Here is a 20,642-nt window from a genome sequence, read left to right as displayed (position 1 = left end):
CGTCTCCCCGTTGCAATGATTTGTGACTTTCCAGCTGTTGCGTGGTAATGAAGTCTCGAAAGCCTGTCCGCGTAGGACGGTTACGCCAAATAAAAGAAGAATAGACCATGATAGGAGAAAAGTAGCGAGAATTGATCCTCCATTAACCTTACTGTACTGTTGTGCAATGTTCTCTATCGCGGTACATAGATGGAATCAAAGCAATATTTGTCACGCGAAATCGGTCGACAGGATGTTGTTACACAGCTTCTTTAACGAGCTTTTGAGCTTCAAGACATCAAAGGGTACTGCAAAATGCCAAAGGTTTTTGCTTATTATTTTAAATCTAATGTTGCAATGATGTAGACTTTGGACATGTGTATCATCGTTAGGGTGCGCCTTCTCTTGTTAGAAAGCCCAGACGCGCAAGTGTGTCAATTCTCAGCTCACGATCACTTTTCAGACGTTTGGCTCCAAGTCGGCAATGTTTAGATGAGTTAGAAGCTGGAGTACATTTTTGTGAATGCCCACAGACACGATATATGAACGAAGGTTCCCTTTGGGTGTTTTTTTTTCAGATTAAACAGAGTACAGGACACATCATAACTCACCTGTGCAAAGAAGTCGACGCTGGCGATCTTTCGAGGATCTTCTACAGACAAAAACTGGCTTCAGCAAGATTTTCGGATGTGCTTCGTTTGAAAAACACAAAACACCAAACACCACAATTACAACTGTTTCCACTATATGTGTGTGTACGTGTTGTTTAGCTTGTTCGTATATTGTTTTAGGCACATCCATCATATGAATATAAGTTGTGTTGTGTAGTGTTTTCGTTTGGCTGCATCCTGCTGCTGCAGTGCTGCATCCTGCAATTTGTTCGTATAACTTCACTGACTTACGCAGAATTTTACGGCGCGCAATAATTGTATCTTTCCGTTGATTTCTTTTCGTCCGACTGTGTCTGTTTTGTTCACCTAATCCTCCATGAGAACGATTTTGAATCGTGGGCGCTAACCTTCCTATCTTCCTTTCTCACAAATGCGCTACTCTACCGCTGATGGAGGGCAAGCCTTCTAACGCTGCTTCGGCTGCTAATCCAATTGAACGGTTGCTAAATCTACATGTCTACATGCTTAGCACTGTATGCTTGTGTGTGTATTTTTAAACTCACTGTGTTCGATTGTTTGATGGCTTGTTTTTTTTTTATCTGCGAGGAGCAAGGGGGGGGGGGCACATTGCAAACAGTGACACATTCACCGCCCCACCACAACTCACCTTAACCAACACGCGTACGAATTAGTTTTTAAAATCGCGAAAATTCAGCGTACCTACACTTAATCAACATTGTTGGGGACTTGGGGGGGGGTTTAAAGTAAAAGACCTTTTCTTTTGTTGCTGCAAGGCCGGCTAAAAAAGAGTAACAAACAAACAAACGTTTAATAACTACGCAATAACATATAGCTAACAAACACACGCTTCCTTTGTAAGGATAAGGGATAATGATTGTGATCATCATCCGTACTAGATTATCTCGATCAGGGTTTGAAAATTTTACACCACCACGCTCGGTTTTCTCGGTCGATCGCGAATGTTTGCCCTTAGCACAACATCATACACATGCTCCCCAATCATTTGTATATATACACACTCTACCAACGTATCGATTCACTTTCCTTTAGAATAACAAAAACAAAACAAAACAAACGTAAACCTAATCAAGTGGGAGGTTTTGAAGGGAGGCAGATTAGAATTTTTTGCAACAACTCAACACTTAACAATTAATTTGCACTTTCTGTGTTTTTCTTTTATGCGCGCGCCCACGTGTGTACATACAGGGAGACGGCAACAACGAAACGGGAAAAAGGCGCAAAGAGGGTAAGGACTAAGGAGGAGTCCTCCTGATGATCCTGGTACACACGCGTTCAATGTAAATCTAACAACCTAAGGACTAAGACGGTAGTGTTATATAGTAGTTGTAGTAGTAGTAGTAGTAGTAGTAGTAGTAGTAATAGTAGCAGTATTAGTAGCAACAGTTTCGTTGTTCTCCGTACTGACGGCACCGGAGAAAGGCAACACCAACCTGTTCCTTTTTGCACATTCATTTCATTTTACTGTTGCGGTTTCCGTGTGTGGCTGGGGGTTTTCGCGCGACTTTCTCCTGCACTAAAGATATATACTACTTTTACACAAACAACTCACACGCACACACCGATTTTTGGTAAAGAGTAATGCAGTTCGTGCAGGGGACGCCGACACGCGTGCGATTGTGTGCCCGGTAAAACCGATTTTCGATCCTTTTCACTTTTACCTTTTCGACCTCGTTCTACAGACACGGACCAACTTTTGGGCTGGCGCTTCGATACTAGGCAACGGTGCGCGCGTATGGTTTCTGGCTTTTCTGGTGGGATTTTTTAGTTCCTTTGCTTGATCGTCGTGTGCTGGGGGGGTATGGTATACCTGTTCCACTTCGCTCTCTACCTGATCGCCACAACGTCATTACGGGTGCGAACGCCATTCAACAGCAACATTCGCGTACCTCCTCCGTACAAAAGGAAAGCTCCGTCTCGTTTGTTTTTTTGTTTGTTTGTAAGATTCCTAAATTTGCTACAATACCGTTTCGGTTAATTTTGTATTTGTCCTAAAAGTTTCGTAATATAATTTGTTTTTTTAGCACTTGATTTTTTAATTGGTTGGTTCTACTACTACTTTCGTAACATTTTGCTCTCTCTCTCTCTTTTTCTCTTTCTTTTTCGCTAATTCTTTAATTTGTTGTATTTTCCTATTCTGTTTTGTAAATAATTTTGGTCCGAAATGTAAACCTTTGTGTGTTACACACGCGATGGGTGTTTTGTTTTGTTTTTGTCTTACTTTTGATTACGTTCAAATTTGTGCATGTTTTCACAGTTTCCCCCATTCAGCCGTTCGAAATATCGCCAAAAGCTCAATGTGTGTGTGTTTTTTTTTTGTTGCTGTTGTAATTATATTACCTACGTTACTACCGACATCGTTGCCGAAACATTATGCTTTATCACACCACGTGCACGCATGCCGCCCCAGCAATTGACGTCGAGATTGGGTGCGTTCGCTCAACGAAACTATAAATTAGGAAGGGGGAAAAAACGGTGCTAAAAACGGTAGGACACTGTTGAAAGACAAATCAATAATAATGCAACCCCTATTCTGATAACATTGTTGTACATTAAAAATACAAAACACACAGCCAGCTCCACAAATAAAATATGACAGCGAAAGCCATCAACAACGCCCATCGGGTTTGCTAGAATTGACATGCCGGCTGACTATAAATTTTGTATGAAATTAAACGGCCCCAGCCGGCCGGTCGAGCAAGTAGAAAACAAACAGTACCACCCCTGGCCGGCACCTCTTTGTGTTCCCGAGGGATTGGCGCGATTGTTGCCAGGGCGGCCCAACACCAATGCAAAATCATACTACCCCTCCGCTGGCGCTGGCACTTTATCCCAGCCACTCCAAACAACCCCCCTCCTCCATCACCCCTGGGCCAGTAGTTACGATCTCTAATCAGTTGCGTTTGCACTCCACCGAGTGCACTAAACAAGCGTAAATTTACATAACGCCACGCCTGATAGAGGTGGGAGCCGATCTGTCCAGGGAAGGAGCGTGCGGACAATGTATTTCTCTCTTTTTCTATCTCTCTCTCTTTGACTCTCTATCTCTCTCTCTCTATCTCTCTCTCTCTATCTCTCTCTCTATCTCTCTGTCTCTCCCTCTCTCTATGTCTCTCTCTCTGTCTTTGTAATATACACTCCTTTGCAGTTTTGCGTTCGAGCAGGGTTTAAAATCTCAATCAAATCAGTGCCAGCAAATCGATACACAGCTGACGCGCGACGACGAACCCGATCAATGACGGCAATGCAACACGCAGCCCAGTGCAATAACGTAAATTATGCACTGCACCTGTGTGGTGCCGGCGGGTGATTTATGCACTCGGCAAAGCACCCGGGCAAACGTTACACGTCAGACCTGGTCGCTCCGGAGAGTGACGGCAAGATGCGCATCTCGGTCGGCCGGCTCCGGCCGTGCTCATGTTTTCGTGTCAGCACACTAGCACACGGTCGTATTAGAGCTTCGTTACACAACACGCACTAGTGTCACTTGGCTCCGGGCGGAACTGCATACGTGCACATCGCACAGGCCCATCGCGAGCCGAGGCGATGTCGATGAACTTGTAATACCGTTCAAGGGCAGGTCGCGGCTCAGCTGCATGCACGCCCGACTGCATCATTGCCCTTTTTTGCGCACAGCACAGCCAACGCGAACGTACGCGTCACATAAAGCCAGCATCAAAACGCACTCTCGCGTTGTGCAATTAGCTGGAGGCAACAACAACAAAAAAAGCGGTTTCAGAAGCAACCCTTGTCGCGGGAACCACTTTCCATCGCACTCCATTCGATCGATCGGTCGATCGACTTTCGCCCGGATCGATCGCACTCGCCGAATGCAATTTGCACGTGCAGATGGTGGTGGTGGTGCTTGGCAAGTGCTTATTAAATTGTACAAATTTCCCTAATCTCCCTGTCATTTGCACCAATATATCCCGAGGTGAGCATTCCTGGAAAGGCCATTTTTCATTACACTACGGTGGCAGAGGGGTCCGATAAGGTGCAGCAAACACACACCCGCCTATTGCTGTCTGTCCACTTGGTCCTGGAGTGGCGCAAAAGTGTGTTGCTTGTCTGCGCTTCTTCTTCTTCTTTCCCTCCAACTACACCCTCTGCACAAATCAGCACTGCCGCAGATACGTCACCTGCGATAGTGTTTTCCACTCTTATCAGTAGTTTGCCTGCCCAGCCCTGCCCCGTCAGCTCTCGCGAGGCAACGCTTTTAAAAGTGCTACATTGTATGGGCTCCGGCCCGGCCTGACTGATAAGATCTATTTCCACTTTCTTCCAAAAGCAAATAAAACTATTTTATGGCTTTGCTAAAGCTGCATCACAATTCGAAGTGGATTGGACGGGAAAGCAACGGACACGATACGGCGCATGTGAAGGGGCCACACATGAAGGTGGTATCTGTGACTCACGCGCAACGATCAGATTGCGCCCGTGCCAACCTTTGGAACCTTTCTGTGTGGTGTGTGTCTTTTAGCAGGATTCTGGCTTAGCAAAAAAACCCGTTCCTAAACTGCGCAAAAATTGTCTTTCGTCGTAAATTTTAACATCCCCCTCTACCTGCTCGCTTGCTCTGTGTCCGTCATAAACGGGCGGTAGCGCGACTACATTGTAGCGTCGGCCGTTCGGGCCTATTAGCGATCGGCACGTGTACGGACCCGCATGAACCATGCGACGCGCAGAACCACAAGTCCGGACGTAAATCAGGTTGGCACACGGGAGAGGATCAAGAGATGTATTGATTTTTCCAACTGCTAATTTACATGCCACAGTGACCACATTGCACAACACGAGTGTGTGTGTGTGTGTGTGTGTGTGTGTGTGTGTGTGTGTGTGTGTGTGTGTGTGTGTGTGTGTGTGTGTGTGTGTGTGTGTGTGTGTGTGGACGCACGCGATAGCAAAAACAACTTTCGATTAGTGGGAATGCTTGCTTGGCACGGGAATGGCATTAATAACATTGTAAGTGTGCGCACGGTAGCAAATAAATAAGGCGGGATAATGCTTTCAGCATTCCAAAGGGATGTCACTTCAAGATGGAAGCGGTATAAAATTGTAAAACCTTAAACACATATACAAAAAAAAACAACTTAAAACAGCAATTGGTGGCCAATAAAATTGCACGGTACGGTGACAGCTAAAACGGTTAAGTCAAATAAAACGTACAACAGTGTATTTGAATAAATATTTAAAAAACACGCACACTACCTCCGGACCTAACACGGCTCCTGCTGGTAACGCGCCCAAAGTGGTGTGCGTGTGTGTGCGGGTAAGAAAATAATTAAAAATAGTTAACAAAACGATACCGTCGTTAATATAGCAGCTGCCCCTTTCGCCTCTCTTTGGCACATGCACAAATTAATGCTTTTCCGGCCGATTTACACCGCGGAGCGGTTCGTACCCTGTACAATATTCGAAATCTGCGTGCATCCTCCTGTTGCTTTCTCGGCTTCATTGCAGCGCGAACGGACCACAAACACAACAAGAAACATTAGCCCGTAGCGGGAGCAAAAAGCATTGCTTAAACTAAAAGCCCACACACCAGCTCTTCCTTCCCTTCCGTTCTAGTGAGTGCCGCCGGCCGGCAGAATCGAACACACAGCGACCACAGCACGATGTGCGCAAGTGTGGAAAGTGTGTGCACTATTTCAAGGCCAATGTCACACGACGGCGTCGAAGGCGACTAGAAGAAGGCGCGGTGTGTGCATCCGGGCACGTGTGTGTGTGTGTGTCTGGGGAGAGAGGTCGGTTCGATGGGAATGTGCAACACCCGGCACACAACCAACCAGTCGCTCCCAAAACCCATCCACCCTCTGGTCTGTCGATGATGCTGCAAACTACTATCGTACATCGGGACTGTGGCAGCAGTAAATGCGCTCCCCGCCTTCTAAATTGCACTTATTGAGACAGAGACAGAGCGAGAGAGAGAAAGAGAGAGAGAGAGAGGGAGAGAGCGAGCGAGGGAAGGAAGAGAGCTCTGGTTGAGTGCATTTAGTGCACTTACTAGTAGCCACCACCAACCCCCATCATCCCACCCAGTGGAACGCGTGGTTGTGTGCACTCTGTCTTCCGCTCTCCGGAATCCCCCCCCCCCCCCAACCGACCCCCTTGCCGTCCGCACACGGGGGGAATGAACGACGATCGGGATAGTGCGCACTGGTGTAGTGTGCGCGGTCGTACGTAGGGGCGGGCGTCACAATCTCGACCGCCGTTTGATGGCGGCACGTGGTGAATAAATTACCAAACAAATAAAACGTCGACCTACATTGTAGCTACAATGTTGCTTTCCCCTCCCTTCCTTTCCACCGCTTTGCCGCGGCTACCAAACCAGCCCCGCGCGTCGTGTTTGTTGGCGGTTGGTTTTTTTTTTTACAGATTCCGCAAGATGTCGGAATTGATCATCGATTCCGCCATGCTGTCCAGCTCGTTCGAGAGCCCCTCGATGCCGTCGGATAGGTTGGCCAGATCGGCCGACGGTGGTACGATCGGGTCGGCCGTGGCTGAAGGGCAGGAAGACCGGCTACCGCCCATCCGCCCATTGCCGGCACCGGAATGTGCAGTGTGTGGCCCCGCCACGCCAAGCTCTCCGGTAATGTCAGAACCAGCGGGGCCGCTGCCCGCGATGCAGCTGTCCGATCCGTTCGCATCCAGTGCGAGCGTTCCGGACACGCCGGCGGTTGCGGTGGTGCCGCCCGGACCGCCCGCCACCGGCGAGTAGAACGAGGCGGCGGACGATTTGCTCCGATCGACCGAGTTGCCGTTGATAAGGAAGTCGCGCGAAGTTTCCGGGCTGTACTGGAACATGGATTCGCCCGGGCAGCTGCCCTCGTTCAGCCCGATCGGTGTCGAAGGGACCGACTTGGGCAGCTCGAACAGTGACCGGGTACCGGTGACCAGGCCGAGACCGCTGGGACCGCCAGTGGGACCCATCGGACCGATGCAGCTGCCGGACCCGGCCGAGGAACCGAGCGGTCCGAACCCGCCGAGATGGGGCAGCGGAGTGGACGGTACGGAGCGCGACACAATGTTGTAGTTGACGGAGCGGGTGAAAAATCCACCCTCCTCTTGCCGTTGCTGCTGCTGCTGCTGCTGCTGCTGATCGAGCAGATCGGGCAGGGTTAGTTCCGACTCTTCGATCTTGACCGACGCCGACAGCTGGCTCGACTGTTCGTTCAGCATGTCCAGAATGTTGCCCGCCGTGTCGGTGAAATCGTCGTACTCGGACGGGACGGGCGTTTGCGACACGGAGTTGTAGTTGGAGTTGCAGTAAGGGTCGTAGTTCGGGATCAGCGGGACACTGCTGGACCGTGACTCGAGCGAAGACACCTGCCCCGGTTGCCCGGTGCTCGAGCTGAGGCTGCCGTGGGGATTGCAGATCGGCTGGAACGTGGTCGGCATTGGCGAGAGGCCACAGTTGAGCCCGTTCATGCCGGCCGCACCGAAGCGGTACGGTTGCATCATCGAAGGGCTGGGCGGGGCCGATGCGGACAGCTCGTTCTTAATGTATCCGCCCAGGTAGGAGCGGGACTGGGTCTGGTGTGGCGGTTGCTGCTGCTGATGGTGCTGACCGTACGCTCCTCCGCCAGTGTGTGATAGTTGTTGCTGAAGCTGCTGCTGCTGTTGCTGCTGCTGCTGGTGGCCGTGTTGCTGCATCAAGTTCAACGTGAGCCCATTCGACGCCTTGTGGGCCTTGCGATGGATCGGCGTGCTGCGTGGACTCACAAACGGGCTTGCGGTGGGTGTGTGGTTGATGTTACCACTCCCGGACAGCGATTTTCCGCCCGAGCCAACGCGCGGCTGCTCCGAGATCGGAACGAAGCTAAAGTTCTTCCGCCGAGCGGTCGGACTTTGCAGCGCCAGTGCTGGACCACTGCTGGCCACCGCCCCACCATTCATTTGACCCACACCATACCCCTGTTGCTGGGACCCAGCGGCAGCTCCTGCTCCTCCTGCGGCTTCGTGCTTCAGCTGCTGGCGCTGATGCTGTTCGGGCGCTCCGTGCGGCTGATGGGGACCGCCGGCAGTTGAGGCAGCACCGCCCATCGCCGCCGTCTCACCGGTGGACGTGTTGTGGCGCTGAGACAGTGCGGCCAGCGAGGCAGCTGCCGAACCGGGCTGCAATCCAATCGCTCCACCCTGGCCCATCGAGCCAACAGTGTCGTACGCCGCCAGATGGGACTCCATCGTTTGCTGCATGTGCTGCTGCTGCAGTTGCTGCTGTTGCTGCTGCTGCAGCATCTGCTGCTTGTTCTGGTTGCACTGGTTCTTTTCGAGAATCATGCGTATCTGGAACAGCTTCTCGTTGTCATCGAACAGCGTGCCGCCGAAGGCGGAAGTCGCCGGTCCACCACCCGCCGTACCGTCGTGCTCCGCCGAAGCGTCCAGCAGCTGCTTCGGCTGCGACGACCCACCGGCAGCACCACCGCCATCCTCCTCCGGGAAGTACTTGAGCAGCTCCTGGTCCTGGTCCTGCGAGTTTTCCTCGTCGCAGTTCAGGTAGCCGTCCAGTGCGTTCTTGTCCATGTTGCAAATACTGATGACCCGCTCGCGTGGAATGATGAACTCGTCCTGGGCCACCGAGTCCTGCGTTTCGATGAGTATTAGATTGCCCTGCTCGTCGTACCGCGGTGCACTGTTGTTCTGCGCTTCGAGCGAACGCTGCTGGCGCTGCTGCAGCAGCTTGAGGCGCTTCTGGCGACCGGCGAACGCGGCACTGGTCGCCAGCTGCCGCTTCTGCACGCTCGTCGGCCGGTTGGGAAAGAATAGGGGCGACTGGGTCGGACCGGCCGATGGCTGGAGTTGCATTTGCTGCTGTTGCTGTTGTTGCTGCTGCTGCTGCTGTTGCTGGACGGCCTTCAACTGCTGCGCCTGACGCACCTTTTTGCAGTACACATTCTGAAGGAATTGTTGATCCTGCGGGCTGCGCATACCGCCCTCCAGTAGACGCTGCTGCATTAGTTGCTGTTGCTGCTGCTGCTGCTGCTGTTGCAGATGCTGCGGTGGGTGAGCGATTACCGATGGCACCCCGGTCGCTGACGGTGGAAGAAACCCGCTGGCCGCCACTGCCATCATCAGGTCTTTGTTCAACGACTCCAAGAAACCATTGCTAGTATCACAGTTGAGATTTGTACTTTGCTGCTGCTGCTGCTGCTGCTGCTGACGTTGCAGAAGCATCATCTTGCCGGTGCCGACGAGCCCGCCCGCCGGGGTCGTGTTATTGTTGTCCTCGTCGAGGTACTCCTGCTGCTCGCGCTTTATCATGTGCTGGAGCAGCTGACTGGTCGCATCCGCCGCCGACGTGGCAGTCCCGTTACACGCTGGGTTCATTCCATCGATCGTGGTGGAGTTTGGCTGTTGCTGGTTCTGCTGCTGCTGCTGCTGCTTTGTACTTACGGTTCGCTGCTGAGTTTCCACCGCGCCGAAGGCTCCCCCTGCTCCGTCTCCTCCCCCGGACGACGGTGGTTTCGCCTTGTCCGGCGGTGTGCCGGCGGCAGTGCGGGACAGTTCCGGCGCGTCACAAATGCTTGTCGAGAGTGTCTTCCTGCGCTTCTTGCGCCGCTTCTTCATCGCCACGGCCTATGCGTAAAGGGGAAAGAAGGGGGAAAGAGATGGAAGAAAAGAAAGAAAAAAAAGAGGAAAACATGTGGTAATGAGGCATAGAGGGCCATCGAATTCGCGCTGCACAAATGTGCAACAGAGGAGACAGAAACATTAGACCCAGTTAGACCCCCCCCCACCCAATGCCCTCTACTTCCCCACGCCGTGACAAGGCTAAGCTTTTGCATGTGTTTGAGGATGATCGCGCGCGCACTTGAACCGGAGTCACGTTTCAGTGCGCGTGCGGCGGCATTTGCGCCACGTCGCCGTCATACGCGGATATATAGCAAACGCACACATGCAAACATGATCATGGTGTGCACCCACAGACAGGGGCGGGTGGCGAGGGGAGCTGTCGACTGTGACTCGAGTTCCCACGGCGCGACACCGCAGCGATGTCGTCACCGCACCTTCCCGAATCGGTCCCACACGCTCCTTGCACACGCTTTGCAAACTGCCGGAGGGGCCGGACTGGTGCTTTTGCCCGATAAGACACCGCCAGAGCGCTTGGGTAAGCCGGGTGGGGTACTCTTACACACTACTTACCGATAGCTTTCGCTTTTCCTTCATCTCGCGCTGCAGAATCTTCTTGTGCAGCTGCTGCCGGCTCGCTAGGCCGGACGGTGAGTTGAGGTTGTTCTTCGCGATGAAGCCGGCCAGCTCGTTGATCGTGGTGAAGCAGGACGGTAGCATCGCTTCCGCCCACCCCTTCACCACCTTCCACGATTCCTCCTCGGTGTAGTGTTGGCCCTCGTTCGGTTGACTCTGAAAGGGTTGCAGTGGAAGTGCAGAAGCAGACAACGGTGCCATCGGGCAACGGTGAGAGCGGGCCTATCATACAAGGTTTTTCAGAGGTCCTCATAGCAGTGGGGTACTTTCGTGATTCATTCTTAATGGAAATGAACTTTATGGGATGCAAATTGGACTCTATGGTACCCTTTTTGGACAGGTTTATTGGGAATTCTTATTGGATTTGTGCAAAAAAAGAGTCTATAGAGTCCAATTCCTTTCACAAAAAGTTCATTTCCTGTAAGAAACAGTCACGAAAGTATCCCACAAGCTCCAGAAGCTACTATTGCTTACCTCGACGGCGGCGGCGCTGGTGGTGAGATCGGGCAGCTTCGGAACCGGAAGCTTGGTGGCTTTGCGCATCGCCGCGTAGCAGTAGCGGGAGTGGCCTCGCGTGCCGAGCCGGCGGGGCCGGATGCCGGGAAACACCTGCTTCATCACCTTGCCGAAATCGGCCGTCGACAGCGGCTTAATGTTGATCCGTGCGCAGTAGGCTCTATGTTTCGTTTCGTGGGTTTGGGCGGAGAGAGGTTGCAGAACGCACACATTAGCGAATTGGCCTGGCGTAGTAGCGCCGAGCCAAACAAAGCACGTGCGCAATCATACTTACACATAATCATCGTACACTTCTTGCTTCGGAATTGACACATTCGGGTCGTGCTCTAGATGCGACCGGACCCAGTTGATGGTGTGATTAATCTCGAGCCGCGTCCCGAGCGGATTCTGCGACTGGCGCAGTGGATCTACCGGCGAAGAGAAGCGAGCGAATCATGGAAATCATGAGTCGTGTGTGGTTAGCCTAGCAAAAGGCGCTTGTTTGTTTCTACCGTACCTGTTTCCGGGTAGCCACCGGGCATGCGAAGATACAGCAGCAGCCGTTCCGGCGGCCGAAGGGTCGATATTTTCTCCAGTATTTCCAATATCTGTTTCTTTGTGCTGTCGCTGTGAAGTTAAACATTTGAACACAAAATAAAAGATCCATTTGTACAATTCATGGGTTGCAGATAGGAAAGGAGAAAAGACCTTGACAAAATAACCGCACCGGGCGGTCAATCTTCTCTGTTTTAGGTGGTGGAATTTCACCATCATGACTAATGCGGTGTCCTTCTTCGTTTCGGATAAAAAGTGTCGAGATCGTTCGCCGAACCAATCCGATCTGCTTAGGACATGCTCGCGTTGGAACGGTTGGCGGCGTGTGCCGGATAAATAATAAGCCGTGCGCTGCTAATTGAGATGGTGATGCATCAGTCATCGAAACCGCGGACAGTAAGACACAAGGAGTGGCCACTCATCGTGCGAATTAGCAGGCAATTAATACACCTTTCGGAAGATGCACCCTTTCCCTTTGATCTAGTGGTGCCCGAAATTAAGACACACGTCTGCATGGCCGTTGGCTTTTAGAGTCCAATAGCCTTTGTTTTCGCCTCCCGGCAACGTCCAACAGACAAAGACAAAAGGCTCCTACGGCTGGGGAACATAAACACGCGACAATACGGTACTCCCAAAACCATATACCGCCACCGGTGGGAGGGGAAGGAACCAGTGGCGACACCTGAAGGGCAAGAGAACACAAACCAAAAACAATCGACTGGGAACGCCGAAGAGAAGGGGGCGACCCACGAAGGGAAGAAGAAACACTGGAACAGGCCAAAATCTTCGAGCCAAGCGCAGAGCAGAGTGGAGCTCAAATGGAATCAAAATCAAACGATAAGCGTACGCGCGAGCACACGGCCAGATAACGATAATAGGCGGGCCGGCCGCGGGGCTCGGATGATTTGTTTTTCTTCTACTGAACACTGTGCACTCCCCAACCCCCTCCCCTTCCTTCCCCTTCTTTATGCCAACCGTTCTGCGCATTCGCCTATACTGCTAACTTGCTTTTTGGGATCGCAGAGCAGTCCACACTCCGCGCGAATGACGTTCGAGGGGTGGAGAGGAGAGTGGGGTGGTGCGCAAATGTTTTTCTCTTCTTTCGGGTCGCTTTAGCTGTCTCTGTGTTTAGCCTGTTTGTCTGTATGTGTGTGTGTGTGTGTGTGTGTGTGTGTGCATGTTTTTTTTTGTTCTCCGTTCGAAGGGAGCTTGAACTAACTCAAAACATCATCAAGCGACCGTGATCGATCAGGTTTGGCGGATTTTGCAGGGCTTTTCGGCCGGTTACGTCGTTACATTCGATGTGACGTAGGGGTTCAGGTATTATTGTATATTTTCAATCTTTTTACTAGGTTTAGGGTTTAAATGCAGTTTGATATCACTTGGGTAGGTTTTTTTGAAGTCATATTACTGTAGCTTCTATCATTTATTCGTATTCCAAACAATGTGGTACAATTTAGGATTTTGCTATAGATTTATGAAGCATAATGATTCTGAATGTTGAATAAGTAATAAGACAAGCCAAGGGAACGGGATTCAGCCAAAGACTGGGACCCGATCTCATACACGGGTTCAACACATAATGCACTATTTGTTTCAATTTGTATGAAATCTTCTAACATGTGGTAATAATCTAACATGTATTATAAGATTAGATCCCTTTTACACAGTGAATTTGATGTCTAAATTAGAGTTCTTCTTCTTCTTGCATTTGGCGTAACGTCCTATGCGGAACTGCCGGCCAATAAAGGCCTAAGATACTTTTTTCATTACCACCGCCGGATAGTCATTCCTTGCTACGGGGCGACGGTCTATTCTAGGCTTAAACTCGTGACGGGCATGGTTTTGAGTTGTTCGAGTTGATGACAGGACCACGGGGCCGTCCAAATTAGAGTTATAGAAAGTTAAACTATTATTGTAGATTCGGGGAGTATGGTAGTTCGTTCTGTGCGTGGTTTCAACGAGGACATTTGTTCAGAATTGTTGTGTAGCTGCAACAAAGGGGTGTAATTTCCTAATGTTTGTATGAATGGTATAATGTTATGCTTTTGGTTTTTGGGTTATTTCCTGTATTTTGTTTCTGGGTTCGTCCCACAATATATTCATCCTTTCCCATATATTTTTGGATCGCATCCACGATTTATTTTGTATCGTTTGAATAAAAATCAATATCAATCATCAAACACATCTGGCTAACACCCACTAAATCGTAGAACAAGTCCAAAAAAGATGGGAAGCATAGACAAAAAATCCGGTATTCAAAACAAAACATGAAAAATTCTTTAATTCTAGGTTTTAATTTCCTAAATATCAAACATTTCCGAAATGCATAACTTGTTTAGTTCGTCATTGCTGTTCTTGAAGCATTGTACAAGTTTTAAAGAAAAAAAAGAAGCTTTTATTCGTACATAGGTGATCATTCTGATTCACCAACACTGTATAACAGCTGATATTGTTCATATGTTAACCAGGATAAAAAGTAGGAGAAACGGTCAGGTTAAAAAGCAGGAAAAAAGCAACTTATTCTGAACAGAAAATTTATTTGAAATTTGCAAAATTTCTGTAAGGTTTACGTGTCAAAGAGTCCAATCAGCTTGATATAGATATAATAAAATCAATATCACATGTTTTCTGCCGAATTCGTGATTAGACTTGGGATTATCCACAGTAAAGTGGTGGCGCCCTAGACACTCGTGATGATTTTTAGGAGCCATGTAGTGGCTTCAGCACTCGGTCAGCAAAGAAGCAATTAATTCCCATATTAAACAGATAGAAATTAAAAAATAATAAAACATACTGCACTCGAACGGAAAACCCCTGCCCTGTGCTCGACAGCAAAGCAGACAGGCGAGAGAGCGAGAGAGACTGTCTGGCGATTGTGTTCGGGGTGGGGAGGTGGATAGAATAGAAAATAAGCTTCCAGGCTCACCTGATGGATTTTTCAAATATTTGCTGTATCTGCTGTTCGCGCTCTCGATCGCCGAGGGCCGCCGGATTGTGGCAGCCGGAGCTGGTCAGCATCGCCCTCATAGCGGCAACGCTCGCCTCCTGCTGTTCCGTTCCCAGCTCCCCCAGCTCCATCTCCAAGCTGGCCGCCGTCTGTGACGCATGGGAGGAGGCGACCGCGCTGCCGCTGCCGCTGCTGCTAGCGGCCGTCAGTTCGTAGCTGGCGTTTAGCTTTCCCAGCTTCAGCTTGTTGACCGCCATTTGGGCGAGAAAGTCGGGACCGCCGGCAGCCGGCCCGGCGGGCGACGGTGGGAGCGGGGTCGCCGTCGAGGACGATACGGTGCCGCTGCCGGGCGACGGTGGCACGGTCAGCAGCGGGGGCCCGGCGTGCATGATCGCGCCTAGCGGGCCCGGGGTGGACGAGCTGACCGAACCGAGCGACGACGAGGACGACGAGGAGGATGAGGAGGACGAGGAAGGCGACGGTGTCGGTTGCAGTGGTGGTGGTGGTAGCAGTGGCACTTTTCCATAGCCTGCTACTACTGCTGCTGCACTACTGCTGCCAGCTGTGGTGCCACCGAAGATGGCGGTGCCAAGGTTGGACGGCAAACCGACCGGGAGCGTCTGTTTCCACGGCTGGAACGAATTGGTCTGAGACATTTCCTTCCGTCCGCTTTCACCACCTGTTACACCGCCCGCACTTTGCACACACTGTGTGCAGCTGGCTGGCTGGAGAAACACAATCTCTCTTTCTCTCACTCTCTCTCTCTTTTGCACCGCCAATGGACACAGAACAGGCACACACAGTGGCACGCACGCACGCACGAGCGAGGAGCCTGTACACGAGCAATGCACACTCTACTTCTCTGCTCACTTTATTCACACTAACTTAATACGCACACACTCACATACACGCACACTCATCGACACCAGGTGGCTCGTGCCAGCAGGCCTCCCCGAGGGATTGTTGTGGGTGGTGAAGGCCAAATCGAAGCAAAAAAACACCAATCTTGATCCCCAAAAACTAAACGGCGGCGAGAAAAGGGTGACCAATTGTGGTGAAAGGGCAGCGCGGGCTACGACGAAAGCGGTGAGAGATATTCAAGCAACGAGCAGGCAACTTGCGAGAGAGAGGCACTTCTGACTGCACGAATACTGCCTGCTGTATGGGGAGGGCACACAACTGCTTTTTCTGCTTTGCCGAAGGTGTGGAAGGTGATAGTAATGGCAGGGGAATTGCAGGAGCCACACACACACACACGCGCGGGGGCCCGTGAAATTGGAACTACTTTTTCTTCTTCATATCACTGCTTAGTAGCGTAGTGTACAGCACGGATGCAACGGATGCACTAGTCGGATGCTTAGTGGTGGTGGTGGTGATGGTGGTAGACTAGCAGCATCTCATCTCGCTCACTCTTCACTGGAGACAATTACGTTTTGCCATGCGTGTGCAGCAGCTCATCACAGTTGGCCACTAGATCCAGGGTGGAGAGCGGAATAGGGACAGGCAGGGCCGAAGACAGATGAAACTGCGGAACCACTCAGTAAACCGACGGTAAACACACACGCACACTTTACGCACTCACGCACACACTTCACGCACGCACGCACGCACGGCCAAGGCCAAGACGAGTCGTGTGTCGAGGAATAGCACCTTTTTACCTTTACACAGCCGTGCTTTGTCGCCCGACGGCTGCCCAACGACCGGCCGTCGACCACCACCACTGGGAGTTGCGAGATTTTCTGTGCACGATTTGCATTTGCGGTCGCGAAGTGGCTGGTGGGTGGGGGGTTGGGTGCGAATGGCCGTCCGGACAATCAGGAAATCAGGAAATCAAAACTGGTGCTGCACTGGGCCTGCGGACACGAAAGGCCTCTTCCGATGGCACGCGAGCAGTAAAGGGCGATAGGGGGAACGATTAGGAAAAATCGGACTGCGATAAGGAGAGGCGGGCGCACGCTAGAAGGCACTGGCAAAAAACATTCCCGATTTTTCCTCACTCCGTGTGCGCTGTTGTGGCTGTATGTGGCTGCTGCTGTTGCAGAATCCGAAAACGAGACGAACTGCTTTGAGCAGCAGATCAGCTGCAAAACGGTGAAACGTCGTCACCGCCCAGGTACGTGTCGGTGATGGGCTGTCAAGTGATTTCGTAGAAAAAATGGGTGCTTCGTTTGACAGTAGACGGCCTGGTTGGTGTGGCAGAAGCAAGCGCTCAATAGTGTTGAATGTGTGTAAATTTGGGCAGTAAATAGTTCAATACACACAGTCTAACATGAGCAATAGAATTAACGGAATTAAATAGAAGGATTTGAGATTACAAAAATGCATTTGTGTTTTTGAGAAAAGGATGGAGGATGCCTGTCAAAATAGATTTGAAGTGAACGGTATGAGCTCACCTCCTGTTTTATCGAATGGGAGACGTACAGCTGTCAAATGACGATTTGACGTCAACAAGGTACGGGAATCTGGGGTCAAGAGAACCACAAAGGGTAATGTGTAATTAAACTTTATTTTTGCTAATTTATTCTGAAAAACTATGCTAAACGAAACAATTTACGGAAGGGGTTTGAAGAAAAATGGTTATTTCAGAAACGTTTGCTAGATGCTTCTGAAAATGTTACCAATTTCACCAGTGTTGTGGATTGATGATCCAACCCGGCAAATTATCCAATCATAACCACCTGACAGCTGATTGTTGTTGTGGCCTCAAAAGCAGCGAAAACAAATCCCGGAAGGAAAAAAATAACGAAATCTTGTGTAATATTCCCCTCGGATTCCCCTCGGATTGCACACGCGATTAAGTGCAAATGTTGTGGTAAACTATGAATGCACTACCCGGCAACAACACAGAGTGAAGATTGTATCAACGAAACAGCGACCATGCCACTTATATCGGTGTTGATGTGCCGGACGGGACCGGCGGTGATCAGGTAAAGAAGCCACACTGCCGAAGCGACCACGTTAACTTCCGTTACTACTAACCCGGCACTCGTTTGCAGATCCAGCTTCCTGTCCCACACCCGACAATGCCTCGCCCGAAGTGGAACCGACCGACAGCTAACGATCGCACGGTACAGCAGAAATGCGAGGAACAACACGCGCACGGAATCGTTCGCCCCGCGGGAAACGATCGTACCGACGGAAGTGCAAGGGATAGTGGTTGAGTCGGGCTACATCGATCCTTCGAAGATATGGCGCTCGCTGCTGTTTACTGCCGCGGTAAGAAGGTTCCTGCCTGCCACCGATAAGGACGCTTTATATTCTATGTGCATTCCTTTGCTAGTTCTCCACCGGAAGCTTCATAGGGGTTTCCATCTGGGAGTACGAAACGATCCGATCGCGCGCAATGCAGGCACTGCGAAGCAAGCTAAGCGTCAACTGGTTCAAAGAGCGCATGAAACACCAGCGGCAGGAGATGGAGCAGTGGCGCAAGGATTTGACCGGCTGGTGGAATAAGCTGTCCCCGGGCGAGCGGATATTTGCACCGATCTGTGCGCTGAACGTGCTCGTGTACGGGCTGTGGCGGATACCGAGCCTGGCCCCGACGATGGTGAAATATTTCGCCTCCAACCCGGCCGCAAGTAAGCCGTCTCGCTTTGCTCGCAGATTGGGTGCTAACTGTGTCGGTGTATTCTTAAATTTGCAGAAGCAGTTTGCTGGCCAATGTTTCTGTCCACCTTCAGCCATTACTCGCTGTTTCACATCCTGGCCAATATGTACGTGCTGCACAGCTTCTCGCACGCTGCCGTCGCCACGCTGGGCCGGGAGCAGTTTCTGGGCGTTTATCTGAGTGCCGGCGTGATTGCGTCGTTCGCGAGCCACGTGTTCAAAACGGTCACCCGGCAGCCGGGCCTGTCGCTCGGTGCGTCCGGCGCAATCATGGGCATACTGGCGTACGTGTGCAGCCAGTATCCGGACACGCAGCTTAGCATACTGTTCCTTCCGATGTACACCTTTTCGGCCGGCGCTGTAAGTACGACTTTCGGAGGGATGGGCGTGAAAGTAGAGTGAAGTGAGTCGAACTGAAAGCTTCTTTTCTTTTGTCTTTACAGGCCATAAAGGTTATAATGGGCATCGATCTGGCGGGTGTGTTGCTCGGCTGGAGGATCTTTGACCATGCCGCCCATCTCGGTGGAGCACTGTTTGGGCTGTTTTGGTGCCACTTCGGTAGCCAGAACGTGTGGCCCCTGAGGGAACACTTTGTCGGCTACTGGCACGAGCTGCGAGGGCCACCGAAGAAATGACCGTCGAGGGAGCTTATCGCACGGAAAGATGAATAAAATTCAAAAAAAAAAAAAAAAACAAACCGTTTATTGCTTCACTCCAATCGTGTTGCAGTCGTTTTTTGTGCTGTTGTTTCGCCCAAACCCGTGGCCCTTACTGCAGATGGCGCGCATGGTACGCAATGTGTTCGCCGATGAAGGACGCAACGTAGAAGTAGCTGTGATCGTACCCTTCCCGCATGTTCAACACGCACGGCACCTGAGCGGCACGGCACGCATCGACCAGGTTTTGGGGCAGCAGCTGCCCATCCTTCAGGAAGCTATCCTCCGAACCCTGATCGAGGTACAGCTCCAGCGGTGGCCCATTGTAACCGGCGACCAGCTCGCTAGCGTCCCAGCTTTTCCACTCCTCCTTGCTGTCCACGCCCAGATAGCCGCCGAACGCTTTCTCGCCCCACGGGCACCTGGTAGGGTTGCTGATGGGAGCGAACGCGGACACCGATTTGTAGAGGCCCGGGTTTTTCAGCGCACAGATCAGTGCCCCATGGCCGCCCATGCTGTGACCGGCGATGCTCATCTTGTTGGCCACCGTCGGGAAGTTGCCGTTGATCAGCTCGATCAGTTCCTGCGTGACGTAGCTGAACATGCGGTAGTGTTTGCTCCACGGTTCCTGCGTTGCATCGACGTAGAACCCGGCGCCCGATCCGAAATCCCACGAATCGTCCTCCCCAGGGAGGTTCACATTGCGGGGGGACGTATCCGGACAGACGACGATTAGATTGTGCTCGGCGGCGTACCGCTGTGCGCCCGCCTTCTGTATGAAGTTCGTCTCGTTGCAGGTGAGCCCGGACAGCCAGTAGAGTACGGGGAGTCGGCGGTCCTCCGCAGCGGCCGGCAGGAAGACGGCAAACTTCATCTCGCACGCCAGCTCCTTCGACTGGTGCGAGTAAATCTTTTGCAATCCACCGAAGCATTTCGTGGACGAGATAAGGGAAATCGCCGTCATCGCTGTGATTGGGGAGGGAAAGGCGCAAGTTACTTTTACTGCGGAAAGTGCGAACTGTGAAGAAGGTACTTACTGGAGTACAAGCTAAGCCTTGACGTTGAAACACCGAAAAGACTTCGAACAGAACGGGTGAGCGTGATAATTGTGGAAAATTGATAAAATAATTGATAAATGCAGTGCACCGATACGGCGAACGTGAACGAAAATACGATTTGTTGTTGTTATCAACACAATCTCCGCCGTCAAAAAGGGGAAACGTCAAAAGTGCCGGCTACGAATGACGTTTGATGAACCGCGGGAAAATTTAAATTGTCCGTTAGTTGCGTGTAGAGAAGGGGAGAGTTAAGATGGCTAGGAATTTTAAATGAAATGTAAAGAGAAACAATGTTTTAAACCATATCAAACGAGTGTGAAATCAGTTTTACAGCTTAGAATCAGAATCCAGGTTTCCTTCGATAAAGATTGCCCGGCTAAGCTGTAATGAAATTTCTCTGCACCACCAAAAACGGAAACTGTTCATCAAACTGAGTTACGATCGTGATTGTTTCTGCCTCCCCGCTCTCTCATTGGTTCGTGGTTGT

At 51.1% G+C, this 20,642-nt stretch overlaps 3 protein-coding genes across 3 annotated transcripts; 1 reads left to right on the top strand and 2 right to left on the bottom strand.

Moving 5' to 3' along the window:
* Positions 1–707: 707 nt before the first annotated feature.
* Positions 708–17,201, bottom strand: LOC121599809. The gene is made up of 6 exons (XM_041927887.1): positions 14,815–17,201; positions 11,848–11,957; positions 11,626–11,758; positions 11,310–11,511; positions 10,773–10,991; positions 708–10,205 (listed from the first exon to the last, which is right to left on the bottom strand). The coding sequence occupies exons 1-6, from the start codon at positions 15,489–15,491 to the stop codon at positions 6,999–7,001; spliced, it is 4,548 nt and encodes a 1,515-aa protein (XP_041783821.1). The 5' UTR covers positions 15,492–17,201; the 3' UTR covers positions 708–6,998.
* Positions 17,202–17,287: 86 nt separating this feature from the next.
* Positions 17,288–19,115, top strand: LOC121599813 (presenilins-associated rhomboid-like protein, mitochondrial). Its single transcript, XM_041927899.1, has 5 exons — positions 17,288–17,762; positions 17,832–18,051; positions 18,116–18,413; positions 18,479–18,801; positions 18,885–19,115. Exons 1-5 carry the CDS (start codon positions 17,659–17,661, stop codon positions 19,074–19,076), a joined length of 1,137 nt encoding a protein of 378 aa, XP_041783833.1. The 5' UTR covers positions 17,288–17,658; the 3' UTR covers positions 19,077–19,115.
* Positions 19,116–19,123: 8 nt separating this feature from the next.
* LOC121599820 (S-formylglutathione hydrolase) lies at positions 19,124–20,307 on the bottom strand. Its single transcript, XM_041927909.1, has 2 exons — positions 20,135–20,307; positions 19,124–20,063 (listed from the first exon to the last, which is right to left on the bottom strand). Exon 2 carries the CDS (start codon positions 20,059–20,061, stop codon positions 19,210–19,212), a length of 852 nt encoding a protein of 283 aa, XP_041783843.1. The 5' UTR covers positions 20,062–20,063; positions 20,135–20,307; the 3' UTR covers positions 19,124–19,209.
* Positions 20,308–20,642: the final 335 nt, after the last annotated feature.

Source organism: Anopheles merus, chromosome 2R, assembly GCF_017562075.2.
Source record: "Anopheles merus strain MAF chromosome 2R, AmerM5.1, whole genome shotgun sequence".
Taxonomy (NCBI): Eukaryota; Metazoa; Arthropoda; class Insecta; order Diptera; family Culicidae; genus Anopheles; species Anopheles merus.
The sequence above is the reverse complement of the archived record's forward strand: the minus strand, read 5'-3'. Positions and strand labels throughout refer to the sequence as shown.

Coding starts and splice junctions, on each gene's coding strand:
- LOC121599809 (XM_041927887.1), bottom strand. CDS start 15,491: ATGTCTCAGACCAATTCGTTCCAGCCGTGGAAACAGACGCTCCCGGTC. Junction 11,759..11,847: donor CGGTGGCTACCCGGAAACAG/GTACGGTAGAAA, acceptor CTTCGCCGGTAG/ATCCACTGCGCCAGTCGCAG. Junction 11,512..11,625: donor GAAGTGTACGATGATTATGT/GTAAGTATGATT, acceptor AACGAAACATAG/AGCCTACTGCGCACGGATCA.
- LOC121599813 (XM_041927899.1), top strand. CDS start 17,659: ATGCACTACCCGGCAACAACACAGAGTGAAGATTGTATCAACGAAACA. Junction 18,414..18,478: donor CGCCTCCAACCCGGCCGCAA/GTAAGCCGTCTC, acceptor TTAAATTTGCAG/AAGCAGTTTGCTGGCCAATG. Junction 18,802..18,884: donor ACACCTTTTCGGCCGGCGCT/GTAAGTACGACT, acceptor TTGTCTTTACAG/GCCATAAAGGTTATAATGGG.
- LOC121599820 (XM_041927909.1), bottom strand. CDS start 20,061: ATGACGGCGATTTCCCTTATCTCGTCCACGAAATGCTTCGGTGGATTG.